Source organism: Sus scrofa, chromosome 12 (assembly GCF_054392235.1).
Source record: "Sus scrofa isolate SSC_HxYL_T2T_F1_AM1 chromosome 12, Sscrofa_HxYL_maternal_Yorkshire_Landrace_v2.0, whole genome shotgun sequence".
NCBI classification, from domain to species: Eukaryota; Metazoa; Chordata; class Mammalia; order Artiodactyla; family Suidae; genus Sus; species Sus scrofa.
The window spans coordinates 13,305,958-13,326,815 of NC_139394.1; the positions used below are offsets into that span (position 1 = coordinate 13,305,958).

Here is a 20,858-nt window from a genome sequence, read left to right on the forward strand (position 1 = left end):
GAGCCAGCCCCGAGACAGTTCATCTGCCTTAGTCCCAATTCTCTGAGCACCCTTCATCGGGTCCTAACTGGGTACCAGACAAAAAAAAAAATCGAGCACTTTAGACTCACCCAGGAACCCACTGGACAAATTGGAAAACTGCGTCTTAAAGAGATGAATCATTTGCCTGTGGACACCCAGCGAGGAGGTGGTAGAGCTAGAATTCTGGTCCGGATCCACCTCACTTGAAAGCCATGACCCATCCCGGGCCGCCATGCCTCCCACACCCCATATGGGGATTGTAAACCCAGTAGAAGGGGACAGAGAGGCGTCCAGTGGAAACAAAGCTCCCATCCCTGCCACCATGCAGGTGTCGGGCCCCCCGCAGAGCAGCTCCGTGTTGGGTCGGAAGGGCCCTGGTGTGAATCCCCAGACCTGGGGAAAGTCTTCTTTGCCCACGTTCTCATGCCCCCTTCACCCCACGTTCAGAATGCAAAGCCATCCACACGCTCCCCTCCCTCACCTTCTGAACACCAGGCATCCTTAACCTCACTTGATCATCGTAAGATTTCTTTAACACACACTTACAAAATTAATAGATTAATTATCATCTATTTGCCGATCGTTAAAAGCCTTACTCAATAACATTTTCCCTAAAGATTTTTTCGGGTTGCCCAGGGAAAGATAATTAAAGGGGCAGAGGAGAAAATGAAACACACACACAACCACCAACCTAATTAAAGAAAATCAAATCAACCCGCAAAGTAACTGAGCTAAGTCTGCCGCCTGCGGTGGGCCGAGAACCCCCCTGTTCTCTTGCTTGGTGGTGCTGAGTTGGATCCGCAGACGCCATGGGATGAATTACTCAGCCTAAATATCTTCCCATCTCTCTCTTCCCCGAACAGCCTCCGTTTGATGGCGAAGACGAGGACGAGCTGTTTCAGTCTATCATGGAGCACAACGTTTCGTACCCAAAGTCCTTGTCCAAGGAGGCCGTTTCCATCTGCAAAGGAGTAAGGAGATTGGGGTTCCTTTGATGGTCAGGGACCAAGAGGGTCCACAGGAGAGGTACCTGTGACGCTTCTAAGAGACGTGGGGTGGGGGTGATCACACACCTGCACCACGGAGTCTCACCTGAACTTGTCACCTTTCTTGTGACGGCGTTTATTTTTCCAAACCATGGGTCTCGGATTGAGACTGTTTTGGTCTAGGCAGTGCCTACCACCTGATGCGTGTCCTGTAGCATCGTGCGTGATACTGGTCTGTGCTACTTCCAGTCAACGTGGTTTTTAGTGGTGGCGTGCCTTTTTATATACGTGTTTTTAACATGCATCCAAATGGCAGCTCTTAGACCCGTAAAGACGGCTATTTAAATTCTCCTTGTGTTTGGCTCTGGGTCCAGACTGCTTCCTTGTTTCTCCATCATGAAAATCACTGTAGAAAGACCCACCCACACCTGTCCCCGTGGTGTTTGTGAGTTGGCACAGCTCAGGGCAAGGCACTGAGTTAGGGCTGGGGGCAGAGCAGAAAGAGGAAAGGCACTGGCATTCCTTTTTCTCCATGTGTGTTTTTTTTTTTGGGGGGGGGGTCTTTTCTGATGGTTTTCTTCTCGGCGTTGTTGAAGTGCAGTGGACAAATAAAATGGTCACATATTGAAGTGGAGACGGTGCGGCGATGTGATGCACACACACTTAAGACGGCCGTCACCACATCATCCTTTCGGGGGCGGGGGTGGAGTGAGAACGCTTGAGTTCTCTCCTCGGCAGATTTCAGTTCCTCGGAGACGTAGGGTCAGCGCGTGACCGACGGTCTGAACTTGAGATCCTCTTTCCCCTCCCGCTTTCCAGCTGATGACCAAGCACCCCGGCAAGCGGCTGGGCTGCGGCCCGGAGGGAGAGCGGGACGTCCGGGAACACGCCTTCTTCCGGAGGATCGACTGGGAGAAGCTGGAGAACCGGGAGATCCAGCCGCCCTTCAAGCCCAAAGTGGTGAGTACGGACGCGGCCCGTTTCCCGGGTCCCCGCGTGTCCCACCCGCCTTTCTTCTGGAGAGAGGAGGCCGGAGACCCCTGACCTCTGCAGGCTGAAAAGAACGGCGGGGTACCAGCCTGGTCCTCAAGCCTGTGGTGTGAGCAGCCCAGATTCCTGCTGAGCCCGAGAGGAAGTGGGGGCTGGGCCCCCCCAGACCCTCCAGTGGGTGGCAGAGCTACCCCCAAAGGTTGCGAGAACCAGGGCAGGCCTGCTTCGGGGACTGGGCTTCGTGGTCTTGCCTGCCCCGCGGAGCTGAATTTGTGCCCTGAGTCCCTGGCAGGACCTTTCATCTGTGTCCAGCTTTCCAGGTGGTCGCCCTGGAGCATAACCCCATCTCAGCCAGCCCGCTGCGGGCCCCAGGGCAGCTCCCACGCTGGCCACCGCCCTGCCACAAGGGCTGTGCGTCAGCCACTGCCCTTGTTCAGACCCTTCCTAGATGGCTTCCTGGCGAGTCCCGTTTTTCGTTTGTTTACTTGGCAAACACTGTGCGCCAGGCCTGGTGCTCAGTGCTTTGCACATGCGCTCATTGAACCCTCACAGCAACCCTGTGAGGTGGCTACTCTGGTCCCCGGTTTACAGTTGGGAACACGGAGGCACAGAGAAGCCGAGTAACTTGCTTGAGGACACCCAGCTGGTAGGTGGTGAGACCGGGACGCAGACGCCATTGTTCTGGCTCCGGGATCCTGGCCCCGTTGCACCCTTGCTCCATCCTAACGCTTACATCTCTGGAGATAAACTGAGGGTCCTAAAAACATCAGTCTCCTGGCTCACACCCACCTGCCCCTTTGCAGTGCCTCCCAGGGAGGCTGCTTCGCCCTGCATCCCATTTCTGAGGGCTGAGTGGATCCGTGCCTTCCAGCCCCGCCACCATCTCGGCCAGTACTGAGTCGTTGCTGCGGCGCCCCCTGCTCCTGAGATGGCACGGTGGGCGGCGGCTTTATTCCACAGTCAGCTTCAGAAGCATCTGCCATGTTGGTTTGGCCCAAATCTGCCTCCCCTGACAGGTGCCCCGAGAGCCGGCAAAGGGGACCCTCCACAGGTGCCGAGTTCCCGACTGGGTGGCACACGGCTTTATTCTTAGAGCAGCCGTTTTCTCATTAAATATGCTTATGTGTCCTCTACTCCAAGAATAAAACTGCTGGTGGTGAGCCCACGGATTTTTTTTTTTCCCCAAGATATTTTTAGCACAAACCAAAGAAAAACTAAAATTAATCAGGTCAGTTGACTTCCTCCTGAATCATCATTTCAAGTAGGACCCTGATGTATCTGCTGCCAGTCCTGGCCGCTGAGGCGGGAGGCTTTCCTAGGCTCCCAGCCCTCACCCACTTCTCAAAACCCGGTCTTAAGGGAGAAGAAGATGAAGACACACATCGTAAGAGATGCTGCGAACCATCTCAGGAGAATATTCTGTTGGGAATTTCCTTTCTGCCCTTTCGTACTTTCACCTCTGTTGAGCCTAAATGAAGTCTGAAAGGTATACAGTAGCATCTGACACTCAGCTCAGTTTCTTCGTAGCAAGAGCAGAGACACACGCCGACCCTGCTGTTCATGTTAAGCAAAATGCAGTTACTTGTCTATCACTTTCCAGAAAGAGATGACATGCAGCAAAGGCAACCACAATACACATCTCCTGTTTCTATTTATTCCCACCTTATTTCCAGAAGAAGCTGTTTCTTTGCACGGCCTCCCTCTTGCTCCGGGTGCGGTGGCCCTGAACTCAGATATAGGGAAACAAGAGGAAGCCTTGGTTCCCCGTGGACGCACACTCACACCCACGGCGGCCGCTGCACTGAAAACAGGGTGTGTTTATTTCTTCCTGGAGTCACTGCTGCTGTTTTGCTGGTTTTTTTACCCCGAGTGCTGGTTAAAATAGAAAGAAAGAATATATTGCCTCTGGCTGTGCAGAAACAGCCACCAAACTCACAAACAGAGCAGAAATCCCTCAGGCCCTAAAGCTGAAGGGTTTGTGTGCAAGGCCTGTTTGGTGAGCGCCTCTGGTCAGAGGAAGGTGGAGACTGCGCGCTCACACCCAGCTGTCCAGGCAGAGGCCCACGCTGTGCCGGGGCATCGGAATACAGAAGAGGAGGAAGCTAGAAAAAATGCAAAAGGACAGGGGGCAGGATGACATGAGGGCACAAAGGACGTGTATTGGAAGCGGGCGGCCTCGGGCAGAAGAGTGTCAGGGCCCCGGGAGCGGTTGGAAAGTCCGGATCCTGCTGGGAGAGCGCGTCCCCACCCCAGGCCACCTGCACAGCAGCAGGCGTGGCCCTCGATCTCAGGGGAACGGGGCATTTCAGCGGCCTCCGGGGATGCTGCGGCTTGGATCTCACGGTGGCCGGGGTAGAGGGACCACGTGCCAGGAAGAGCCCCAGTGGCAGGCGAGGCCGTTTCCACCAGAAGACAGCCACCCACGTCAGATTGCCATCGAGGCTGCCAGATGGCAAACGCTGCGTGTTTCACCGGTGGCGGCAGAGAGGACCTAACGGCCTCTCGGTTGCTCTGTGATGTGCTTCCCCACCGTTCTCGGTGGAGAGAAGAGCTCTCTGATCCAGAGCTAATTAAGTGGGAAGAGTTTATAGGTAAAACCCAGGGCCCCACATTCTCTGGGGGGCAGTTTTGTTACTGCAGAGATGCACCAGCCTAGCTGCCGCTGTTGAGAAAACAATCAGGCAAATACATCTCTGCCAGAGGCTCGTGCTCAGCGTGTGCCGTGAAGCCAATTCGGAGAGCAGCGCTCCTCTGAGGCGTGTTTATAGCCCCGGCGGGCTAAACCTGTCTGTCTCGGTGAAGTCTGCCCGATGCTTTTATAGCCAGTGCGGGAGAATCCATCTCCCTGAGATTTATCGGATTAAGGACTGTTAGCGCCTGACTCCAGTGAAATCAAGGCCTTCGTTACTGTAAATACGAGTATAAGACTTCAAGAGCCCGTAGTTATCCATAGAGTATGTCTGGAAATCGAGTTTGTGCTTGTAAACTTGTGAGTCTCTTTTTTTTTTTTTTTTTTTTTTTTTGGAAGCTCCAATGAAAGTTTATTCCAGAAGCTCTGCCTTCCCCCAGAGGGCACAGATACTGGGCAGAGATATTCCTGGGCAGTCACAGAGCTTATCGGGAGGGGCTGGGGTTTCCATAGTGTCCTGGCTTTGTTCCTTTTCCTGCCTGCCAAAGTGACATCCCTGAGGCTAGATAGAAATGCCTGGAAAAATCCCACCACTCAAGTGCATTTCAGGATGCACTTGGTCCACAGGGAGGCACCGTGCAGAACTTTGAGGGCACCATCTGCAGTGCTGCGGCAGCCTGGGGTCTATTTAAGGTCACACATCCAGGAAGGCGGAAGGAGGAGAGTGACCACGTCTGGTGGGTGGGACTGTGGCTTTTGCCCCCGAGGGTGGCGAGTCTGAGGCTCTGAGGTGCACCGGCTCCCATCCCAGGCACGGGAGTGGGTGTTGGAGGGAGGAGCCTCCCTGGCGGCTGCCCACTGTGGGAGCATCCTTGTCCCTGTGTGGGGCTGCAAAGGGGAAAATGATTTTCTAGAAGACAAGGCCATCCCCGCTGTACTGGATTATTTTGGAAAACCAAAGCAAGAGCGAAAACAGACAGCTGCGCTGTGAAGCTCGTTCTCCTGGAGGGGAGGCAGCCACGTAACTTCCTTTCCTCCGGTGTGGAACCAAAAAAGCACAAAGCAAGCTGGCTTCAGCTTTCTCTTCAAGAAAACACAACAGAGCAAGGATTTCAGCATTTGGCTGAATGACAAACCTGAGTCTAAAGAGGCTCGTTCATGTCCAGAAGATCCTGCTAAGAAGGTGCCTTTAATGTTCAGATGTTGAGTGGGGAAGGAGAGGGTCCGGGCAGCCTCCCGGGGCTTCCATCAGCAAGGAGGTACCACGACAGGAAGATGCAGCCAGCACACCTGGCCCCACATCCTGAGAACCCCCTGAAGAAGGAAAGCTTTTTCTGTTTTGCCTGCAAAAATAGAAGGCCCCAGTTGTAATCTCTACAGGCTGCCCTCAGAGGCACACATGAGCCTGATGTCCTGACCCAGTGTCACCTTGAATTTTGGAAGCTTTTATTCTGATTTCTTACTCATGTGAAGAAAATGCCCAAGAACAGCCTTCACATTTTTGTTCAGCCTGTCAAGGTCAATAGCAGTTCCTACAAACATTGCAAGTGGAGAGTGAATGGGTGCTTCTTTTTTGAAATCTATCCATTGGCACCAAGGAGCAGAAGAGCTGGTTCGCAGGCCAACCAAAAGCGCGTCCACGGTGCTTAAATGGTCCCTCGAGAGACATCCATCTAGGTCAACACCGAGAAGTAGATCCAAACTCGATGGGTGAGCCCAGCATTTTGGAAACAGGCCCGTCTCTCTTGGGTTGCCTTTCTGGAGAAATCACTGTCATTATTCCATCAAAAAGGGGCAGAAAGAAAGAAGAGGAGAACTTTCCTTGAGGTCATTGTCATCCTTGCAGCAACAGCCTAAGAAAACAGGAACGTTGAGAGCAAGCGTTGGTGCCATTGTGGTGAGAGACACAGATTCATCTTTCCCCGTCACCTCTAGGTCCTTTATTTCACAGGGTCATTAGTTTGTTTACAGTGTTTGATGATGGGTCGATTATCAAAGGTAGTGCAGTGTCCTTTTTAATATGCTTTATTTTGAGAGAATCATTCATTTCAGACTTGCAGAAGAGTTGCAAAAACTGCATCCCCTTTCCCCAGATGCTCTCAGTCTTAACATGTCACCACATTTGCGGTCTCGTTCTTTCTCTGCATCTCTACGAGGGCGTGTCGGTAAGGACACAGACACACACGTGCTCTCTCTTCTGAACCATCTGAGAGGAAGTTGCAGACTTGCACTTAAATGATGCCTCTTGGCCCCTAAATCATACCATGAGTATTTCCTAGAAAGGACATCTCACGGTACTGTGTCTTTTGATAATTGCTCTGAGAAGTTATTTAGACAGAGCAGCAGCTCTCCAGGTACAAAGGGGGAGAGGCCCCAGGGTGGTTGTCTAAGTGACGGAAGCCGTAGGCGGCCTTGGGCTGCCTCTCATCAGCTCTCCCAGGCGGCAGGTAGGTTCAGCCTCTTGGCCTTTCCATGGAACCAGCAGCAGCGATGCTAATTAAAGTCAAGATTCACAAGACTCCAGGAGCTTGGCCGACTACACACAAACACTAACCAGCCTCGGGAGACTAGGATCTGCCACACTGTGATGTATTGCGCTTGGATTTAAGCCTCGAGTCCCGTCGAAGACAGCATCTTCCACTTGGTTAATTAGAGGCAAGAAGTCTTGCTCTTCCTTGGTCATTATTCTCCCAGATGCTCCTCGGCTTGCAAGACAAATGGGAAGAAATGAGACTTTTAAACTAATTGTCTACATGACTAAGCAGCTCTCTCTTGCAGGGCTCAGGGACTGAGGCGGGAGTGACGAGATAAAGGCAGACCCTGGGTGCCACAGGCTGTGGGAATTGACGGGTCCCCATGGTCTGGCGTGAGGGTCTCCCACGATGCTGGCTGTTACAACCACCGTTCCTGGAAGAGTGGCCCTAAGAGCCCCCAGGCTGGTCATTATTATAAAGAAAGACCAAGTGGCATGTGTGTTTTTATCCCAGAGGATACGGGCCGCGGAAAACCAGAGCCCTGGCCCTCAGACACACGAGGCTCTCACGCCTGAAGAAGCCACTCAACGAACGTGTGTCTGTCAGCAAAGCGGTCCAGAAAAGCAGCTGCTCCCGAGCAGAGTTGGCCTTTCCTGAGAGGCGCTGATGGCAGGGCTGGGGAGGAGTCCTGTTGAACTTTGAGAAACCAGAGCCGTCCCCAGGGAACCCCTGGCAGGAGGTGAAAGAGCTCCCAATCCCTCTTTTAAAAATTGTTGTTAAAATGCAATCTTTGCAATGAGATCCTGCTGTACAGCACAGGGGACTGTATCTAGTCACTCACGGTGCAGCATGATGGGGGTAATGTGAGAAGAGGAATGTGTGTGTGTGTGTGTGTGACCGGGCCACTTTGCTGTACAGCAGAAGTTGACAGAACATTGCAAATCAACCACAACAAAAAAATACAATCTCTATGTGTTAAAATAGACCATTAAACCATAGAGAAGGCTATAAAATGAAAAATTGTCTCTCCCCCTCCCCCAGTGATGGCTCCTGCTATTTCCTGTCATTTCTGTAACCTTCCAGAAAGTTCTGCCTTGCACCTCTAGCCTTTCTCACGGAAGTCACCTCATAGTTCCCAGGTCCACTCACGTGGCGTGTGGCATCCTCCACACAGCCATTCCCTTCCTTCTGTCCCCAGGCCAGGCAACGACTGTTCTCCAAATCCTCTTCTCTGTCCGTTCTTATTCTCCAGACTTTCTGCACCAAAATGCACTGGCTGCAGTGGGCATCCAGGCCTTCGGTGAGCACGTTTCCAGAAGCTTGGGTGCCTGGATGAGCAAAGTAACCTCACCTCTTAACCCATAGCGTGTGTTCCTGCCTGCCTTGGTCGTGCACGGGAGCTCTCCCACCCCCCAGCATGCTCACCTTCTTAGAAAGGGCAGATCCTGGCTGCCTCCCGGTGGCCCAACCCCACCTCTGGACAGTTCCATAGTGTAGATGTGACCTCCCAGGAGGCCCAGAGCAGGGCACACCTGCTCATTTCTGTGCCCGGTTATTTAATTAAAGGAAGAGTCAGGGAGCTGAGCACCAGTATCAGTGGTGACTCCCGTGCCCTCCGCTGGGACCGCAGCACAGTGCTGCGGCCAGCGCGCTGGGCAGGGCCTTGCAACACGGGGGACGGTTCCCTAAGACGAAGGCCGTCCTGCCGCACCTGGTGACGGTCAGAGACGTTCCCCACCCGCCGAGCTCCCTCCCTCTTCAGTTCCACTACTCACCTGGACTCCGCTTTTGTTCTGCATCCATCCTGCTCTCCCAGTTTGGTTTGGTGTTTTTGCTTGTTGACGGCAGTGTTTTCAAGCTACTCATACTTACTGTAATTTCCAGGCCAGGGACCGTAGGATTAGTCCCTTCCTCACGGAGACACCAAGGTGTCAAGGACAGGACTGACACCAGCACGTGTATTATTCATTCCTGGTGGCCTCTCCCAGCTAAGAATTCCAGGCTTTCGCCTGAGGTGGGGGCTCCATCTCCTCCCCGTGGCCCCTTGCACAGGATGCCAAGGCTGCTGACTGGACTGTTTGTCACAGGGGCTCTGGGCGGGGGGACCTGCCATCCCCGATTCCCCCCGGGGCCTGCCTCTCCCCGTGCTTTGTCACATCTCTGCCAGCCTGCCGTCCCCTGCATTCATTTCGCTAATTGACAGTTTTACCAAGTGGCAGGTGGAAATATCCAAAGAGCAAAGGAGTTGAGTCCTGACTCCGGAGCTGAGGCAGGGAGGTCGATGACAGCTAGTGTGCAGCCTCCCTCCCGTCTTAATCACCTGCCTTTTCTACGCCAGGCACTTGCTGTGTGAGTTGCAGCTTAAATCCTTGTCATGCCTGATCTTTGAGAAAGGGTCACGCACATGCTGTTCCTTTGACCGCACAGCAGCCGTGCACGGGGACGGTCACGACCCCATTGTGTCTTTACCAAGAGGCACAGTATGATGCCCTCAGCTACATCCGGCTTTTGGCCTCTGGTTGGGTGCTTCACCCTTCTGTACCTCCCACTGTCCCTTGGGTGTCAAACACGGTGCTGTGAACACAAATGTCATCTTGTCTCGGGGAGTCCAACCAGAGATGTCTGGGTGCACACGCTGGCCCAGCCAGGTTTGGGCAACCCCACCCCACCCCACCGCCACACACACCCACCCACACACCCACACACCCACACACCCACACACACACACACACACACCCTTCAGTCCCTATGCCTCTTTCTTCCTCCCAGATCCAAGATGGCGCCAGGCCAATGGCCATGAGTGAGATGGGCTCCCAGGCACCCTCAGAAGAATCTTTTCTGCCTGAAAAATACAGCAGTCTGTTAAAGCCCTAGTTTGTGTTTCCCCAAGGATCCAAAAAGCACTGATTTTCATTATCCTATTCAGGAGGTGGTGGTGGTGGTGGTGTGAGAGTAGTTGCATTTTTTGCACAAACATCTTGAAAAACTAGGTAGCTCAAGATCTTCTCCAGTTTGACTCAAAGGAGCCTGTCTGTTTCTAGTTGTGGAGGCTCATTTGTAAAGCACCGGGAGACCCTCCGTGGTGGAAGAATAAGCGCTATTTCCCATTCAACCGAATCTTTGGTGCTCCCCCCCCCACCCCCCCCACCTCTTGGTAGGGGAGGCAAAGCATCTTCTTTCTGCTGTGATCTCCCTCAGAATAAAAAGCCCTGGAGTTCCCCTGTGACTCAGCCGGAAACAAATCTGACTAGTATCCATGAGGACGCAGGTTCAATCCCTGGCCTCGCTCAGTGGGTTAAGGATCCGGCGTTGCCATGAGCTATAGTGTAGGTCGCAGACTCGGCTTGGATCTGGCGTTGCTGTGGCTCTGGCGTAGGCTGGCGGCTACAGCTCCAATTTGACCGCTAGCCTGGGAACCTCCATATGCCGTGGGTTCGACCCTAAAAAACAAAAATAAAACTAAAAAGTCCTCCTGAGCCTTGGATCTCAGCTGATCCCCAGACCCCACCTCCAGCTCTTCCAGAGCTGCCCCCCCACCCCCACCTCATGATGTGCTGAGAGGCGCTCATAGACACAAAGTTTTTATTTTTTTGCCCCCCGCCCGTCCCCTGCAAGGTGGCTGCAGGGCAGCTCTTGGATTGACCTGGGCTCCGTACTCCCACAGCCCCCGTCAGCACAGTCTTGTCCTGAGGTTTTTCGCAGCAAGCGTTCTGCCGGGTGTCGCAAGACGTGGCTTTACCAGCCACGGCAGCCCTGAGGAGCCGCCCTCCTCGGGACCGCAGCTTTAGAATTTCTCATCCTCTCGCTGGCCCCGTCCCCAGGCGCCTCGGTCTTGGTGTTGACTTGGATGCCCCTTTGGAGATCTCGGGACCTCTTCTTCGAGTGTTTTCTATTTTTCTCTGGCAGCGAGGCCTGGCTTTTAGAGGTTCCCATTGGAAGATGATCAGTGAGTCCTCTGAAGGTGGTGCTCAGAGGAAGGAGTCTGTCTTTTGACCCTCTCGGCTGCACCGAGACCTCTTCTCGTGGGCAGACCAAAGCCAGGCGGATGCCTCTCCAGCTGGTGGGGGTGTCGCCCGTGGTTTGCTTCCTCTTCCTCTTAGAGACTCCACCTGCTCTTACTTTTCCCCAGGAATTCCTTCTCACTCGTCTTCGCATAGTTAGTGAATATCAGGAATAAGCAGAGGGATGCAAGTGATTTCTGCGTAAGGGAGCAGATGTCCCCACTGCTGGGCGCACCTCCAGTAGGTTCACTTGAAGTCTTCCAGGCAGCGGGGATCGATTTCCCCGTTTCCCCAAGGCTGTTCTCCTCAAAGCCAGTGCCACCGAGGCTCTAGCATCTGCTGACAGTACTTTTGCCTTGAGCTTCTGCAGCTTCTCTGTTCTCTGCTCTCAGAGATGGCTGGTGTTGCCTGGTTTCCTTGCCCGGTCTCCGCATCTGCCCTCACACGGACCTCGAGACCCACTCAGCCTCACATGAGTATGTTCCAGGTTTCTCAGTGACAGCCCTGTCTGCTCTGGGCCAACACTTCTTTGTCATGGGTGGTGGGGGGGGGGGAGTGTGCACTGCAAGATTGAGTAGCAACATCCTTGGCCTCTACCCACTAGATGCCCATAGCTCCCCCCGCCCCAGTCATGACAGCCCCAAATGAATTCAGAAGTCACCAGATGTCCTTAGGGCAGGGGGCGGAATCATCCTGGGTGAGAAGCACTGGTGTTACATCCAAAGAGGGAGGGGCCGTTTCTTTAGCCATTACCGTCTTGGGTACCACCAGTGTCTGCAGTGCTCCATGAGAGTGGGTTGCTGTTGGTTGGTTGGTTGGTTTCACTGACGAATCAAGGGCAGACCCCTGCTTGATTCTTGGGAAGAAACATCGTGCCCTCCTTTCTTCCTGCAGAGCCTTTTGAATGGTTTGGAGTGGCCTGTGCATGGGGAAGGGTGCAGGCTGCAGACGCCACTGCTGCTGCTGGCCTTGGCTTCCAAGGCACTTTGTCCTCTCCCAGGAAAAGCATGGTGGAGACATGGCGCGTGAAGGGCAACCCCAGCGCCCTACGTGCGGAGGCAGGACCCGTGTCATGAGCAGGACTAACAGTCTGGCCTCTGCAGAGTGACCAGCAGGGCCCCGTGCATCCCCTCGCTTATTCCCACCGAGCCCGCCCAGCCGTCCCTGGTCTGAACTCTCCTCCCGCTAAGAAGCAGGGGGTCGCTTATAAAAGGTACAGACCACCCCGGAAAGGAAAGCTATCAGTTATGAAGAACTTGCCTTGAATTTATGACCTGCTTTCCACCGAGACAGGTCCTTAGAAGCAGGTTTTATTTGATAAGAGAGTGGGGACGTACCAAGGAAACCTTCTAGAAGATGAGGAGGAGATGTGACAAAGGAGATGGGAAGGAACGGTCCCCGAGACTCGCCTGGCATTACGAAAATAACTGCAGCAGGGGCCCTGCCCTCCCCCAGTGCTGGCTTCTGTGTGAAATGTCATCGTACGTTGTTCAGCCTTCAGAGCCGCCCAGGGTCGGAGGCGTGACTCTTCTCCCCATTTCACAGATGAGGAAATGGGGTGAACCACACTTCACGGTTAAAGATGTAGGAATACCTGGTTAGTTTAAGACTTCTGCTGGCTCAGAATCCATTCGTGGTGCCCTGGGGTACCAGCTGCGGGGGAGGAAGATTGCAATTTTTATTACCCCCCAGCATCCCAGGGATCCTGGGACTCCAGCAGGCCACACCCTTCCATGTGGCTGAGAAAGTGAGCAGGGCACTCCTTCCTCTTAGTCAAAGTCGGGCTCCCAAGCAGTGCTGCTTAAGCTGCTGTGTTTCTCAGAACACCCCCCCACACACACACACACACACACCACAGAGCAGCTAGGCCTGCAGCCCCATCTGCTTGAAGTGCCCTGGTGGACCCAGGAGGAGAGGAATGTCCAAGACAGACAGCAGACTCTGCCTCCTAGGGCACCCGTTCAGACCTCAACTCCTTGGCCACCTGTCTGTGGGTTGACCAGATGTACCCCCACTGGCTGAATTCCAGCTGAGCCCAGGAACCATGGCCCAGCCTCGTGACCACACCTACCCCCGTACTGATTGAAGATCCATTTAGGGGCTGAGGTTTTTAGAACTTCCCCATTGGAAGACAGGAATGACACAGCTTTTATTTTATTGCAAATGCGGCTGCACAGAACCAGACGTGGGACAGTGTTCCCAGACTCTTGGTTCAAGGGTACCGGCCCGCGTTCGCACCCACATCCCAGCCTTCCAACCCGGAGGTGTGACGCGCGGCCTCGTGCCTGTGGCATCCTTGCCGCTTGCTTCCCGGCAATCTGCCTTCCCGCCTAGGGTCTCGGTCCCAGGCGTGTGTGATGATTTGTACGGAGTGACTCTGTCATTGCTGGCTATGCCTGGCTTTCGAATCCGGTCGGCCTGCAGATCCTCCATCCAGAATTCTTCCTGCCTAACCAGCCCCAGCTCCCCGGGCCACGCCCCTGCCCACCGAGGGCTGCCGCCTGGGTCCCGGAGCCCCTGCTGACCTCTCGCTCTGTTCTCTCCGCAGTGCGGCAAAGGAGCCGAAAACTTCGACAAATTCTTCACGCGGGGGCAGCCTGTCCTCACGCCGCCCGACCAGCTGGTCATCGCTAACATAGACCAGTCTGATTTCGAAGGGTTCTCGTATGTCAACCCCCAGTTCGTGCACCCCATCTTACAGAGCGCAGTATGAAACTCACCTGTGAGAACAAATGCCTCCCCAGCGCCCAGCCGCCCCCGCCCCCCGGTCCCCCAGCAGTGGGAAATGACCCTCAACCCTAAAATTTGAAGGCCACACCCCTGTTCCTTATTCCAGGTAGAGGCCTGAAAATTGTAGGGGTCTTAGTCCACACGTGATCAGCTGTTCAGGGTCTCTCACAACCAAGAACATTATCCTCGTGGAAGGTGATGTCATGTAGAGTGAGTGTCTGGTTGATTTAACCCATCTGGCTGTAGGTTAACCCTTCCTAGAAAGCAAATGGACTCTGGCCCCTTTTTGGGAGGGAGGGGGGATACAATTTGATATGTTTTCCATCATTGATTTTTCACCACCCGGCCTCCCCAACGCAAGATGTCAAAATGAACCCGCCCCCGGTCCAGGAGTCTGGAAGCCTCTCCACCCAGGGCGTGTTTGGAATGAAAGAACAAGGAGCCCAGAGAGTGAGCAAGGCGGGGGTGGGGGCGGGGGACGCTTCCGAACACCCGCTGCTTGTGTTCCCTTCCTCGTCGGAAACGGTCCCTAGAATCCGAGAGGCCGGGGTGACTCTAGGCCCAGTGGCAAGTCATTTGCAAGCTCACTGTTCCCAGACGTTGATAGTCGTAACCCAGTCCGGGTCCAGCGGTTACCGGTTTGAAAAACAGAGGAAGAAGACCTCCATGGAGTGTTGGGGGCATCGGTCATGCTGTACCCTAACTCGGTTGCTAACTGTCTCGATACTTGCATTTGTTTTTAAGAGGCCAAATCTTCTAAGGACTTTGCTGAAGGAGCAGGTGACGTCATTTCAGATCAAGGACGAACCAGTGTGTGTGTGTGACGTTCATTTTAATCTCTGGGAGATTGCTCTGGATCCAGGGTGCCATCAGCCGTCATGCCACTACTCACGAGTGTGGTCAGCCAACCCCCCTCACCTCCATATTTTGCTGCCTACTTCCCCAGAAGCCGACGCGTACGCTCCCCCGGCCCCACCCCCTTTTGTACTTATTTATTGACTAGGCTGCGGTGTCGTTTATGCGAGTACGATGTACAGTAAGTTAATCCAAGTGTTGACTCTAGCCTCAGACCCTAGGATCGCTTCCCCTCCTGTCTCCAGCCCCCCCACATCCTCTTAAGGAGGAAGAGCAATCCAGTTTGGGTCCCCCATTTCCAGTTCCTGTTAAGGGACACACCTGGAGCTGTAGAATCAGGAAAGCTGGATGCCTCTCGGCTCAAAGATGTTTTATTGCTAGAAGGATTTTAATATGTTTTGCAAATGCATCATGCAATGAATTTTGCATGTTTATAATAAATCTTAATAACTGAATCTATATTATTGATATAATCGTATCAAGCATAAAGAGTATTATAATAATTTTATAAGACACACCTGTGCTATATTTGTGAAGGCTCTCGTTTCTGATCTGCTTCGATGATTACGTTTTAGCTTCCTTCTTTGCGGCCCTGCTTCCTCTCTCCCCTCCCCCACTCTGTGCCTACCCTGCATTGGCGCTGTTATCAGACATATTAATTTTTATTTTTTATTACAGTAGATCTAATTTTGAAAATGAATGGCTTCTTTACATGATTAATTAGGCTTATACATATATTATATATTTGATTCTACCTGCAAACAAAAGTTTTGTTGGGAGGGAATTATTTTTTTTCTTTTGGCTGTGCCTGTGGTATGCAGAAGTTCCCAGGCCAGGGATCGAACCCAGGCTACTGCAGTGACAACACAAGTCCTCAACCGCTAGGCCACCAGGGAACTCCTGGGGGGATTATTTTTGAGGTGAGACTCCCTCTTCATTTCTGAGTGCCATCGTCTCTTCTGGTCCCTACATCATCTTCCTCCTGGCGACAGCAGGAGGGCTTTGGCTCCAGTGTGCCTCGTATGTTTGTGCGGGTGTGGTGTCGTCATGGCCCCCAGGAGGGACTTGCTTCGTTTCATTCTTCCTCCCGGCCTTGTCACTGTTCGTGACTTGGGGTGGGAGGGGTGGGAAGGTGCTCTGCCCGATTCGAGAAGCGTGCTGTGCACCTCGGTGTGTGCGGCACAAGCTGCCCCCTGCTTCAGCACGTGCAGACCTCAGGAGGCAAACCGCCCAGCAGCCCCTGGGCACAGCTGGCCCCTGGCACTCTCAGCGGGCGCTCTTCAGAGGCTGCAGATTTTCTTCCAGTTGTTGCTAGACCAGCCTTTGCTGTTATTTAAGGGCCCTTCTGTGATGACAGCCATCCCAAACACAAGGTCCTGGGAGGAGCCAGTCCAGAGCAGGAAGGACAGTGGTGGTGGACGTGGCTGTCTCTCCTTACCGGGGGCTGCTGTGTTGCCGCTTGTTCCCCCAAAAGCGTCTCCCAGCGAAGCCTCTTCTCATTTTTACCCTCTGGCTCTTCGCCTGAATCTCAGCTACCGCACAGCCACCGAGGGGTCTTAGAGATGAGATGGAAACCCTTGACTGGAGGAAGAGGTGGGGTCAGACCAGAAAAGAGCAACTCCTCATGCCCTCTTTTACGGCTCCAGGACTCAAAAGGGGCCCCGGCATATCCAAAGCTGCAGCCCTGCTGGTCGGCACCCTCTAGGGACCCTTCCTCCCCAGGTCCCCCGCATTCGGTCTGAGAGGAAAGGGACCCAAGTTTAGAAAGAGCCGGCCACCCTGCCCCAGAATCCAGTAGCACGAGGCCAGATCCCCAGCCAAGCCCTGGAGGCAAGGAAGGCTCCAGAAAGGCGCTCATGGGGTTGTCAGCCCGCCGTTCGCTCCCAGGCCCCCAGCAGGTCACACTTTGCTCACACAGCCAACGCGTTTCCGAACTATTTATTCATCTTTCTCTAGGAGACCTATTCAGCATCTCGGCTGGGTTGGATCCTTTCCGAATGTGTGGCAAAGTTTTAGAGAAAAATACCCTGTCTGGGGGCAGCCAGGACTCTGCGTCAGGGACAGCAGGCTTGAGGGCAAACTCGGGAGGGAAACAGTTCAACAGAAAACAATCAGGACCAGAAAAGTGTTAGAGTGATGTGGCATGTTTGGTACATTGCTGTCCTGAACTGAGATAAAAGCTGATGCTTTTTTAAAGCAAAGTCTGAGCAGCCCAAGAGGGTCCTGCTGAAAGAACCCACATCGTGTGGGTGGACCATTAGCAGAATTGGTTTATCCAGTTCTGTGGCATTGTCCCCCTACGTGGGCATCGTGTGCAATACCACAGCAGGAAAGGGGCTGCTGCTTTAACCTTTAAAGGGGTTAGAATGAGGAGGACGCCTTGATGGGTCAGGTCGGCGAGGGAAGTGCCAGCCCCTGAGCACTGCCTATGTCGCCAGGGCCCGTGGCGATCCAGCCCCCTGGGATCACGTAGCACTATCTGGGGCGCTGTGACTCTGGAAGGCCATTCAGGTTACCTTGCAAAATTGCCCCTCGGAAGGTGGTTCTGCTCAAAGATGAGACGTCTGCAGGCCGGGGGCTGGCAGCCCTTCTCTTGCCATCTTGTTTAAGCCCACTAGGTGCCCAGTTTGAAGGAAAGTAGCTGGAATGTGCGCCCCGTGCTGCCCTCGGAGGTTAATGGGAGGTTCACCCCAGGCAAGAACGAATATCCAGGTCAGTAGGCACCCCCAGGACCCAGAGCGACCACTCTTTACCACGCTTCTTGTGCGCCCGGGAGCTGGCACACGTCCCTGCAGGATCACTGTCTGTCTTGTCTTCAGAGATGGAGCAGACTTTCTTATTAGGGGTCTTGGTGGGAAATCCAAGCGCTGACAGCTCTTTGGGAACTTGCCCCAAGTTGGTCGGTGGGGAGATTGTGACGACCAGGATTAGTCAAGCCAGCTGACGACTGTGGAGCAGCGCCCCGAGCTGCAGTCCCGAGCAGGACATGGGCACCTGCCGGAAGGAGCGGGCAGTCGCCCCAGAGCCAGCTGCGGTTCTTTCTGAGAAGGGAGAGGCCCCTGGAGGCCGAGGTCGGCAAGGAATTTAGAGAAAAGCGGGGTGTGGGCCCCGAAGGACCCTGGCAGTAGGAGGAAGCCGGGAAGGAGAGGGCGTTTGGGAAGGAAGCCGCTGTTTCCAGTGGCTTTTCCATCTGGAAAGTTGTTCACGCGGGTAAAAGTCACTGTCCAATGGTCCTTGAGGGCAAGTTCATTATTCCTCCTGCGGAAACATCTCCCAGAGGCCCGCAGCCTCCTCCCCAGCTCCCAGAAACCCCTTTCCTCACTCTCCCTGGATGTGGCTCTGAATCCCCTGCGAAGGGCTGAACCATCCAGCAAGTGGGTCCCCTGTGGCTTCTGGCCGAGAATCACAGCTGCTGGGGGGATGGAGACCAGGACGGTGCAAACACAACTGCCACCGCCGTCCCCTCTGATTTTGAATGGGTTTTTTGTTGGTTTTTTGGTTTTTTGGTTTTGCTGGGTTGGTTTTCTCAGTACTGAAGAGGAGGGCAGAGTGAGAGTCTTACGTGTGTAAAAGCCTCAGAAAGGAAACACCATCTGACGGTCCTGTCCTCACTTTGGTCTTATGAAGTCACCTGTTTTCTTGTGTGTGCCCATCACACCATTTCCTGTTTCTTTAAGCCCAGCAAGGGCCAGAGTGCCTGTTCCCCCACTGAGCCCGGTAAACCATCGTGATCATAAAGCCACTGCTGAGGCAAAGGACCCAAAGATTAGGGACAGTCACAGTGAAGGGAAGGTGCACCCTGGTCCCTAGTGACCATGCACCAATCAGCGAGGATGTCAGGTTACGTGTTATGAAATATACCAGACCATGATGGCATCTCCCATCATTTCCTGTTCAGGCAGGTGCAGCAAATCCTGGGAATGCTGTATATGTCTGCTCTTTGAAGATACAGAAAATTGGGAAAGGTGGCCCGTATTAGACATGGATGGAGGCAGCCTTCTAGAAAGGGTGTCAACCACAGTTGTGTTAATTCTCTGATGTCAGGGGCTCTTTGGGAGGGTTAAAAGCTGCATGACTAGGATCCCGGTGCCTCTGATCTGTGCGATCAGGTGTCAGTTAATAACCATGTAGGCCCAACTTCATCATCAGACAGCCTTACAATGACCCACACTGAGGCCCACGAGTTCCAAAGACTTTTTTAAAAACTTATGGAGGAAATTAATTTGTTAATTCCAATAGATCATCTGACTATACTGGGCTATTTGTACTTTTTTAATAGAGAAATTTAATAACTTAATTCTTTTAAAATGAGTTTTTAAAATAAAACTACTGACAATTTCATAAAAGTCCAGTCACATGGGGGCTGTAGGAGGACTCAACTGGGGTCAGCTAGAGCACCCCTGACCTGCACTCCCATTGCAGGATTTTCCCATGCGGTGGGGTATAGAGTCCATAACACAATAACCGGAAGTTCAGGCAAACTGAAATGGTAAAACAATGCCCTTTGTGTTTTTAATAGACACTGGGGACAACTGTCTAGAAACTTTGGGACTGCAGGAAAGATGGCTTAATTGTCCCCCTTCTAGATGCAGCACTCGAATAGCATTCCCCAAATCCCTGGGGCCCCTTTCCTTGCTCTGCGAGGCTCTATAACCACCTTTCGACGTGGTGGCGAAGGCGCCTCCCCAGCTCTGTCTCCTGTCCCATGTGTCCCCAGGTCTGTCATAGTCAGTGAAAATTCAGTGGTGCCCCATGAGGATTTTGCCCACTGGGAAACTCAGAAATACTCCATTATCCCCAAGAAGCAGTGGGAGCAGTGCACCCACCGGCATCTGTTTCATACTCATCTCTCGTGTGAGTAGACAGAAGCCTACTTTTCAGAAAATAGGTGTTGTCTACTTCACAAGAACCACTTTTTTCTAAAATAAGACAAAAGGTGGCTTTGCATTTTCTGATTAAACAACTGCATCCTTGTCTCCTCTGCTTCACTTCAGGAGTGTTTATTCCTGTGATTGTAGATTTATTTTGTTGATATTCTGCCTGGGAAAATGTGATGCTTTTCTTGAGGGGATTAGTGGACAATTCAAAATCATACATGAAGGTTGTTTTTCTTTTGAGTCTAAAAATTCACCTCATATCTCTTCTATGAGAGTCTTTTAGAATATCTTTGATAGATGGTCGGAAACATTTGAAATCATTGCTTTCACTACATGATGTTTTTGAGGGGGGAGGGGTGAAGGACAGACCAGGTTTAAATTGATAATCAGAAAACATCATCTCTCACACCCCAAATTTGTATGGAGGGTGAAGACAAAGAGATGGAGCTTGAGATTTTTCCTCCTGTGTGAGCACCTACTGACAAAATGTAGAGGCCATTCAACCGTCAAGAAACATTTGTTTTATAGCAGGTAACATGATGTATAAATTACTGCATCGCTTTAATTCGTATAACTGCTGATCTTTGTTTGCATGATATGCTTTGTTAGATACATTAATTGTAGTTTGGAAGCAAGCGTGTATGAATAAAGATAATGATCATTCCTTAGTGTGCTTGGTCTCATTTGCATGCCTCTGTGGCGTCGCCGTCATTTTTCATCAAGTGATCATCTGGCAAGTGTTAGGTTAGCATTTGATTCCAGGCACACTCTGCAGACACTTCCATCTTTTCACCTGTGTCACGCGTGCCTCTCCATTCCGCCTCGCTGTTTCCATTTCTTAAAATACTTTCTGCTTTGAATTGAAACCCAAACAGTTCCTGGGATAAAGTCATTTATTCATTCCTGGAGCACCTGCCCAGGGGCCAGGAGTTGTGCCACACAGGGCACGTGGTGGAGAGCAAGGTTGGTGTGACCCCTACTTGCATGAACCCCACATCCCTGCACCCCCAAACTGCAGAGGACACACAGCAACTGGTGAAGACACCATCCAAAGATGAAAACTCCACTTCCACTGGGAAGAGGATTCCCGAAGGAGTTCCATTCAAATCTTGGGAATTTTTCTGCAGGAGCAGACATTTTTCCTCACATCCCGTTGGCTGCACTGGGCCCTCCACTTCAGGATGCCACCATTTTATTTTTGTTTTTAGGGCGGCACACGTGGCATATGGAGGTTCCCAGGCTAGGGGTCTAATCGGAGCTGTAGCCGCCGGCCTACGCCAGGGCCACAGCAGTGC

General features: G+C 52.8%; 1 protein-coding gene across 5 annotated transcripts in view; it reads left to right on the forward strand.

Moving 5' to 3' along the window:
* PRKCA (protein kinase C alpha) overlaps positions 1–20,231 on the forward strand; it is a 386,878-nt gene extending 366,647 nt beyond the window's left edge. For 3 of the 5 annotated variants that reach the window (XM_021066740.2, XM_084984032.1, XM_084984031.1), the window contains 3 exons: positions 885–992; positions 1,827–1,967; positions 13,650–20,231. In XM_021066740.2, coding sequence (XP_020922399.2) covers positions 885–992; positions 1,827–1,967; positions 13,650–13,814 — 414 coding nt within the window. In that variant the 3' untranslated portion in view covers positions 13,815–20,231. Of the gene's footprint in view, positions 1–884; positions 993–1,826; positions 1,968–8,298; positions 8,401–13,649 lie in introns of all 5 variants that reach the window. The other 2 variants (XM_084984029.1, XM_084984030.1) reach the window with 2 other exon arrangements.
* Positions 20,232–20,858: the final 627 nt, after the last annotated feature.